Raw genomic sequence first — 9,835 nt, forward strand, 5'->3', positions numbered from 1 at the left:
CAGTGTACAGACTATACAACTGACTCTTGAATAAAGTGGGTTTGAACTTCAAAAGTCCACTTATATGCAGAATTTTTTAGTAGTAAGCACTATAATGCTACACAGTCCACAGTTGTTTGAATCCATGGATGCAGAGAAATTGCAGACACAAAGGGCTGAACATAAATTATACATGGATTAACCTCCCACACTGTTTAAGGGTCATCTGTATTCTGGTTAAATTCAGGACTTTCTAAAGAATTTTTTTAAAAATTGAGAATCTCAGCATAAAGGGACAAAATTGTTAGGCATCACCCTATATGTGATTGAAGTCCACCCTCACAGGTTGAAACTGGTTGATGAGAGCAAAATGAACAAACAAAAGGCACAATAAAATAAACAACCAGAACAAAAATGTTTGTGCTGAATGAATTGGATTTATTGTGATGAACAGCAAAACCCCTTCCTACTCACACATTTAACAGTAATGCATTGATATTGATGCAGAATTTCATGATACACGGGCAGAGCTACCATAGGAGACAGACTGTCTGCTTCATTAGTAAAATTCAAGTATGTTAGAGAAATACAAAATCTTGCTCTGACTGTAGATGAGTATCAGCTCAGCATTTGATGCCTGGGTGACTTGTTCAGCAATGTCAAAGATCAGGATCTCAGCAAGAAGACTGCAAAAACATGGACGATGTATCTCTCTCAAGCGTTGCTGGAGGCAGGAAGACAGTCATTGTTTTTCAGGCTGTTCTGCACACAGAGAATTGAGGGTGAGTCCCGTAGTCATCTGGAGTCATGGTCCATCAGTAGGTACTATAGCCAAAGCCAGAGCCGGAGCCCCATGGCCTATAACAGCTGCCCCCATAGCCACAGCCCAGGTTGCTAAAGTTGCTACCACCAAAACAGTAGCCCAGGGAGCTGTAGCCATTGCATCCATAACCATAATTCAGGGGAGAGCCAAGGGGCACAACGCAGTTCAGGGGGGTGGCTCTGAAGGTCCTGTGGAAATTGGTTCCATAGGAAGGATAGCCTGGGAAGTAGCTTCCGCAGCAGAAGAAACGAGTCATCGTGGCAGGAGTTGGGAAGGATTTGGATAGAATGTGAGGAGCAAGTTACCCAAGAAGGAATGAAGTTCTCATCCTGCACAGGACCTTTTATACCTCAAGCTGGTGGGCATGACATGCTTGCCTAGACATCTTGCCATAAATTTGCATAGATAATTCTATTATTGCTAATAAAATGCATATAAAGCAACCCACAGACTCTTTGCCCACATTTTTGTTGGCTTTTCTATTTGCAAAGGAATGTGTTGTATCTTCAAAGTCAGATCCTTCCTTGACATGCAAATGAATTCTTTTCATCAGTGTCCCATGGTTTAACAACTGTTCTGATTGCATCCTGTGAGGCTGTTTAAATTCTCTGATTATAAACTCCTCCCAGCTGACATAACTAAACTGAAAAAAGCTTTGGCAACAATGTAAACACTTTTATAGCTTGAAATTATCTCCATATATCATTCAAAGACATTGGTATATTAATGGGTATGGCGTTTCTTCTGGAATAGGAAAATTATTTGTAACTAGAGGTGGTGATTGCATCACCAGTGAATTATTCACTTTAAAAATGGCTTATCTTGTGTTTACATCTTGTAGCACTGAAACATGTACATTACCATATGTAAAATAGATAGCTGAAGGGAAGTTGCTGTATAACAAGGGGAGCTCAACATGGGCTTCCCTGGTGGCTCAGACAGTACAGAATCGGCCTGCAATGCAGGAGACCCAGGTTCAATCCCTGGGTAGGGAAGAACCTCTGGAGAAAGAAATAGCAACCCACTCCAGCATTCTTGCCTGGAGAATTCCACGGACAGAGGAGCCTGGCAGGCTACAGTCCAAGGGGTCACAAAGGGTCAGACACCACTGAGTGACTAACGCGAACACTTTAGAAGGGGAGGGATGAGGGGAAGGGAGGTTCAACAGGGAGGGGATGTATGTATACTTATGGCTGATTTATGTACAGCAGAAACCAACACAACTTGGGAAAAAAAATTATCCCCCAATTAAAATGGCTTGCTTTATGTTATGTGAATTTCATCTCAAATTTTTACAATTTTTAAACATTGCTACAGAAATCCATCAGAACAAGACTTTTTACAGAAGCTGAAAGAACACTAAATAATAGGAGAGCTATGGATAAAGTGGTTGTAATTTTCATGTATTTCATTTATGAGCATTATCCCTGTTACCATTTTCTTTTCATGGGGAACACACAATCTTTGGTTGTAAATCATGTTGAACATTGCCAAGCTGTCTTGTTGTGAAGTTGCCACACTGGAGCTGAGTGGAACGGTGCCCAATTTAAAGTCGTGTTATACCATGCTTGGTTCTTGTTCACTCCTAGTAAAACAGGCTTTGATACCATGATCTATTATGTAATACTAGTTGTATTTTAAGACGAAGCACTTACTTCTGCTCCCACTTTGCAGAAGTATGGCCACTTCTCATGACAAAAGTAAACCAGAAAGAATTTGAGATCAGCAAAGCTAAGTCTATTCTAATTCAAATGTTCAGAAAAGAATTGGTTTTTATAAGATCTAGATTCTCTGAAAATAGATAAAGAAAATTCTGGATACCAACTCCTTTTGCATATTCTCCCCTTAATGGACAACTATAGAGCCCAAAGAGCAAAACTAATCATTCCAGACATTTTCTCTATTAAAATTCGTCTTCTCTCAGGTTTCCTGACAGAAGAATTTCTTACAGATCATATTACTTAATTTTGGACATCTTTTTTTAATTCTAAAAACTGACTACGTGTTATGAGAATTTATAGTTAGAATCAAAAAGATAAGGTCTATTTTCAAATTTAATTTTTAACAAAAGGAATAAATAAAAATAGAGGTTATATCCACAAGAGTCCAGATGGTATAAATTCTACATAAGCTAATCCCAGAAAACTGGAAAATATGTCTGTGGGTTGGAGATGACAAAGGTGACTGCTCTCATTAAATTTTGACAATTTTGTGGTTGCTTGAAATTTTTAACTGCTGATTCTACCATGTAATGACATGTACGGATGTGAGAGCTGGACCATAAAGCAGATTGAAAGCCCAAGAATTGATGCTTTTGAACTGTGCTGCTGGAGAAGACTCTCGAGAGTCCCTTGGACTGCAAGGAGAACAAACAAGTCAATCCTAAAGGAAATCAACCCTGAATATTCATTGGAAGGACTGAAGCTGAAGCTGAAGCTCCAATACTTCAGCCACCTGATGGAAAGAGCTGACTCAATGGAAGAGACACTGTTGGTGGGAAAGACTGAGGGCAGGAGGAGGAGGGGATAACAGAGGATGAGATGGTTGGATGGCATCACCAATTCAATGGACATGAGTTTGAGCAAACTCTGGGAGATCATGAAGGACATGGAAGCCTGGCCTGCTGCAATCTGTGGGGTCTCAAAGACTCAGGCACAACTTAGCAACTGAACAACAAAACTATGCAGTGACATTTGAACCTGTAATTTGGATCTACTGCCACTAAGTGGCAATGATATTTCAGTTAGTCTGAAATATCTGGAGTTGGGATCTCAAATGTAAACAGGCAGAACACCCTAAAGAACTTGTTTGAGATTCAGATTTTCATAGCTCTCCTTTCCCACTACCAGCATAAGATCCTTAAAATCTATATTTCTAATGAGTATGTAAAGTCAGTCTCATAAATAAATCATCCTGAAAAATTCTGGACCCGGTCTTTCATGAGATCTCAAAGAATCTGTTTTTGCTTGGCTGTGTGAAATTGCCCTGAGCTGAGCTCTCTCTGACGAGTATGTTCAGTGTCAGTCACAGGTGGCCTATTTCCTTTCTCTCTGGGTGACGGAGATAATTAAGGAAAAAACCTTAGTTTGTCTTTTCCGTTCACCTGTGCTCTGATTCTTAGGATACACCTGAATGGAAATGGAAGTAATAGCGATGTGTGCAGGCATCTTTTACCAGGTGGTAATATCCACCTGGGTGGGCCTCTGAATTAGTTACCCCCAATTGAAAAAAAAAAAAAACCTCTTTGGCATGTTTCTTTTACCTTCCTGTCTCCTTTTAGACTTTCCCAGAGAAAATTCTCAGCCATGTATTTGATTGTTATTCAATATTTTTATTTTAAATGTTAGTAGTATCAAATATTTATGCATGGTTCTCTCAGTGCTAGGTTCTGCTGAAATACTGGAAATGGATAACATAGTAAGAAGACTTACTATGCACTTTTCTAAGCACTTGTGCTCAGTTGTGTGCAACTCGTTGGAACCCTTTGGACTGTAGCCCACCAGGCTCCTCTGTCCATGGGATTTTTCAGGCAAGAATATAGGGGTAGGTTGCCATTTTCTTTTCCAGGGGATCTTCCCAACCCAGGGATCAAACACACATCTCCTGTGTCTTCTGCATTGGCAGGAGACAATACACATATGACAAGTTTCACCCTTTTAAAGTATATAACTCTGTGATTTTCATATTCACAGAGTTGTCAACCAAAACCACTATTTAATTCAGAACAACTTCAGCACCTCAAAAAGAAACCCCATAATAATTAAAAGTTACCTCCATTCACAACCACTAATCTAACTTCTGTCTCTATGATTTGCCTATTCTGGACATTTCAAATAAATTTAAGCCTACTATTTACAGGCTTTTGGGTCTGGCCTTTTTCTCTCAGCATAATGTCTTCAAGGTTCATCTATATTGTAGCATGAATCAGTATTTAATTCTTTGTGATTGTCAAGTAGCATTTCATTGAATGGATATACCATAGTCTTCTTAATTCCTCAGTAGATGGCATTTCATGCTATTCATGGGGTTCTCAAGGCAAGAATGCTGAAGTCGTTTCCATTCCCTTCTCCAGTGGACCATCTTTTTTGTCAGAACTCTCTGCCATGACACATTGGTCTTGGGTGGCCCTACAAGGCATGACTCATAGTTTCATTGAGTTAGACAAAGCTCTAATCCACGTGAACATTTTGATTAGTTTTCTGTGATTGTGGTTTTTATTCTGTCTGCCCTCTGTTGGAGGAGGATAAGAGGTTTGTGCAAGCTTCCTGATGGGAGGGACTGACTTTGAGAAAAACTGAGTCTTGCTCTGGTGGGCAAGGCTGTGCTCAGTAAATCTTTAATCCAATTTTCTGCTGATGGGTGAGGCTGTGTTCCCTCCTGTAGTTTGGCCTGAGGCCAAAGTATAGCAGGGGTAAGGCTCCTCTAAAAGGACTTAGGTCAGCACAACATGCCTCCCAGGACTGCTGCTGTCAGTACCCCTGAACACAGAGTAGGCCACTGTCAACTCACGCCTCCACGGGAGACTCCCACACACACACACACAAGTCTGGCTCAGTCTCTTGTGGGGTCACTGCTCCTTTATCCTGGGTCCTGGTGCACCCAAGGTTTTGTGTGTGCCCTCCAAGAGTCTCTGTTTCCCCAGTCCTGTGAAAGTTCAGTAATCAAATCCCGCTGACATTCAAAGTCAGATTCCCTGGGGATTCTCAGTCCCTTTGCCAGATCCCCAGGTTGAGAAGTCTGTTGGGAGGTCTAGAACTTTCACAACACTGTGAGAACTTCTCTGATATCATTGTTCTCCAATTTGTGGATCACCCACCAGGCAGCTCTGTAGTGGGGCTAATGGCAACCTCAGGGGAACCAGAGATCAAATTTCTGACATCCATTGGATCATAGAAAAAGCAAGAGAATTCCAGAAAAACATCCACTTCTGCTTCATTGACTATGCCATAGCCTTTGACTGTGTGGCACAAAACAAACTGTGGAAAATTCTTCAAGAGATGGGAATATCAAACCACCCTACCTGCCTCCTGAGAAACCTGCATGCAGGTCAAGAAGCAAGAGTTAGAACTGGACATGGAACAACAGACTACTTCAAAATTGGGAAGGAGTATGTCAAGACTGTATATTGTCACCCTGCTTATTTAACTTATATGCAGAGTACATCATGCGAAATGCCAGACTGGATGAACCACAAGCTGGAATCAAGATTGCCAAGAGAAATATCAATAACCTTAAATATGTAGATGACACTACCCTAAGGGCAGAAAGTGAGGAGGAACTAAAAAGCCTCTGGATGAAGGTGAAAAAGGAGAGTGGAAAATGCTGGCTTAAAAATCAACATTCAAAAAACTAAGATCATGGCATCTGGTCCCATCACTTCATGGCAAATAGATGGGGAAACAATGGAAACAGTGACAGACTTTATTTTCTTAGGTTCCAAAATCACTGCAGATGGTGACTATAGCAATGAAATTGAAAAGCACTTGCTCCTTGGAAGAAAAGTAAAGTTGGTCATAGCTTTAATATGTCTTTTTTAGTCATAGCTTTTAATACGTCTCTGATAGACAGCATATCAAAAAGCAGAGACATTACTTTGCCAACAAAGGTCTGTCTAGTCAAAGCTATGGTTTTTCTAGTAGTCGTGTATGAATGTGAGAGTTGGACTCTAAAGAAAGCTGAGCACCGAAGAATTGATGCTTTTGAACTGTGGTGTTAGAGAAGACTCTTGAGAGTCCCTTGGACAGCAAGTTCAGACCAGTCAATCGTAAAGGAAATAGACCCTAAATATTCATTGGAAGTACTGATGCTGAAGCTGAAGTTCCAGTACTTCAGTCATGTGATGTGAAGAGCCGTCTCATTGGAAAGGATCATGACACTGAGAAAGAGTGAAGGCAGGAGGAGAAGAGGGTGACAAAAGATGAGATGGTTGAATGGCATCATCGACTCAATGGACATGAATTTGAGTAAACTCTGGGAGACAGTGAAGGACAAGGAAGCCTGGTGTGCTGCAATCCATGGGGTCACAAAGAGTCCAACTCAACTGAGCAACTGACCAATAAGAAAAGATTGGACACTTAAGTTTTTTCCAGTATTGGGCTATTATGATTAATGCTGCCATGAACATTTATTTGCATATGAATGATTTTTTTAAATGTTAAAAATTGAGCTCCTAATTTTCTCCCACATATCTATTCCTCCTCTAGTCTTTTGCACCTTAGTAAATAATATTGCTATCTAATTGCTCAGAACAAAAACATAACTCCTTTTTTCATGTAATTCCTTTATCCTGTATTTCATGTAATTCCTTTATCCATCAGATCCAATCAATGCTGCCTCTAAATACCTATCAAATCCACACCCATCTTTCCATTCTGACTGCTGTCATCTAGTCAAACCACTACCATTCCTACCCAGCACCACTGCCGTAGCATCCTCTCTGGTTTCCCTTTTCCCACTTTTACTGTCCCTCCACATCAGCTAATGTGATTTTTTTTTTTTTTTTTCAAAATAAACTGTGCTCTACTTTACTTAGAAACCCATCAGTGACTTCCTATTGCTAAGTGATTTCCTATTCCTATTGCTATTCCTATTGTCTAAGAGACAAGTAAAAGCTCAAATTTCTGACATGGCCTGGTTTCCAACCTCATTTCATACTTCTTTTCCTCCTTTCTGATGATCCAGCCACTGTGGTCACCCCTCTCATTGTCTGTCTCCCCTGGTGGTAGGCGGCTTGTCTGTCTTGCTTGTGCCTAACTGATACACAGTTGACACTCAATAAATATCTCTTAATCTAAATTCATGAATAGATGAGTGCATGAATGAGAGAGTGGTAGGAGGGTGCAATGAAAGATGAGTATGATTTGAACAAGGGGAGATCAAAAGATATTCAGGATGAAGAAACAGCATCAGCAAAGACATCACAGAAGTGCACATGTTTGTTTAGGGATTAGTGAGCTGATCCATTTAGATGGAGGAATGAACATATGGAGGGAATTAAGGCACAGTTTCTAGCATAGCCATATCAGAGTTGGGGAAGGGATGGCCTTCCCCATCCCTTGGGGATGAGGTGGGAAGAGATAAAGTGCTGCTACTAAAGGATTTAATTGAGGAAATAGTGTGATTAGAACTGGCTTAGTGTGAATAATGGATTGTGGAAGAGAACTGTGAAGGATATAGAGCTATTAGTATTCTATTAGAATTGTCAATTTAAAAAAAAAAAACTGAGCCTCTGAGTGATGCTTGTGGCAATAAAATTGGGAATAAGAAGGCAATTTGAGTGGCATCATGGTAAATGTATGGGATTTATTTAGCAATGAATAAAATGTCATTTATGAAAGAAAGAAAGGAAACCAAACACTTACTCTGGTACCTAGGTAAAAGGTGTGTCTAGTAATGGCATAGGCACATCAAGAGAAGGAGCTTAATTTTGAGACATCACTCAAAGATATTATAAATATTTGGGGGGGAAATGTTCTTCTGTTGAAAGGAAAGAAGGTAATGCAAAGATTGAGTTTCATCTTTCTTAAAGTAATATTTCAAGCAATGTTGGTAAATAAATCCACTGGATAGAACAAGAGTGAGAACAGAATACTGGGGACACAGGGGTTTTTAGGGGGATGAGGACCAACAGAAGTCAGAGGGGTGGAGTGTTGTGGGGAAGTCAAGATAACTAAGCTAACAGATGCCATAGCAGGTGGGGACTTTTAAAGTCAGAAAAGCTGATATTACTTAATTCCAGACAGAGTCAAGGAGGATGGAGATTGGGATCACGTCACTGAATTTGGCAAAAAGAGTTTGCTGATGACATTTGAGGAAAAAATTTCAGTGAAAGAATGGGGAGAATCTGCACCACAAGTGATTAAGAACTATAGCAGTGATTTTTTTTTTTTTTTTAATGAATAAACATTGACTATCCTTTACAGATGCTGGAGAAGGAAACAGCAACCCACTCCAGTACTCTTGCCTAGGAAATCCCATGGACGGAGAAGCCTGGTAGGCTACTGTCCATGGGGTGGCAAAGAGTTGGACACGACTGAGCAACTTTACTTACTTACTTACTTACAGATGATGATCAAGGAAGGAGAGAAAAGTGATGACAAAATATAGCTTGAAGGGTAGAACGATCAAGCATTAGTTTCTGCTTTGGTGATAGGTATGTTCAGATCAGATCACATCAGTTGCTCAGTCGTGTCTGACTCTTTGCGACCCCATGAATCGCAGCACGCCGGGCCTCCCTGTCCAACACCAACTCCCAGAGTTCACTCAAACTCATGTCCATCGAGTCAGTGATGCCACCCAGCCATCTCATCCTCTGTCGTCCCCTTCTCCTCCTGCCCCCAATCCCTCCCAGCATCAGAGTCTTTTCCAATGAGTCAACTCTTCGCATGAGGTGGCCAAAGTACTGGAGTTTCAGCTTTAGCATCATTCCTTCCAAAGAAATCCCAGGGCTGATCTCCTTCAGAATGGACTGGTTGGATCTCCTTGCAGTCCAAGGGACTCTCAAGAGTCTTCTCCAACACCACAGTTCAAAAGCATCAATTCTTCGGCGCTCAGCCTTCTTCACAGTCCAACTCTCACATCCATACATGACCACAGGAAAAACTATAGCCTTGACTAGATGGACCTTTGTTGTTAGATATATGCAATATGTTTATGTGCTGTGTGATATATATGTGTATCCACATGTACATATGTATGTGTGTGTGTGTGTGTATATACATATATATATATATATAAATCCTCAGTGTTAGAGTTGGAGGAAACATTGGTCCAACTCTCTCTTCATTTTACACACAAAGAAAATGAGATCCAAGGAAGAAAGTGAAATATCCAATGTTACACTATCAGTTTTGCTTGTAGCATAGATCAAGAAGTTTTGAGTCCTTGTCTATTAGAGACTTGAAACAAACCAATTTATCAGAAAAATAAATAAATAAATAAAACTGATTTCTTTTCTGTGCCTTCCTTGCTATAATGAACAGACCTAGGCTCTCCCCCATGATCCATGTCTCCTGGTATTCACACTCTTGAGAA

The 9,835-nt window shown here is 40.4% G+C and overlaps 1 protein-coding gene across 1 annotated transcript; it reads right to left on the bottom strand.

Annotated features, from left to right (window-relative positions):
• Positions 1-794: 794 nt before the first annotated feature.
• LOC105000127 (keratin-associated protein 7-1) lies at positions 795-1,058 on the bottom strand. The gene has a single exon (XM_010855838.1). It carries the CDS (start codon positions 1,056-1,058, stop codon positions 795-797), a length of 264 nt encoding a protein of 87 aa, XP_010854140.1.
• Between the last annotated feature and the right edge of the window lie 8,777 nt (positions 1,059-9,835).

This window comes from Bison bison, unplaced genomic scaffold, assembly GCF_000754665.1.
Source record: "Bison bison bison isolate TAMUID 2011002044 unplaced genomic scaffold, Bison_UMD1.0 scf7180017864368, whole genome shotgun sequence".
Classification (NCBI taxonomy): domain Eukaryota; kingdom Metazoa; phylum Chordata; class Mammalia; order Artiodactyla; family Bovidae; genus Bison; species Bison bison.

Excerpts from the sequence above, each read along its gene's own strand:
- LOC105000127 (XM_010855838.1), bottom strand. The coding sequence starts at position 1,058 with ATGACTCGTTTCTTCTGCTGCGGAAGCTACTTCCCAGGCTATCCTTCC.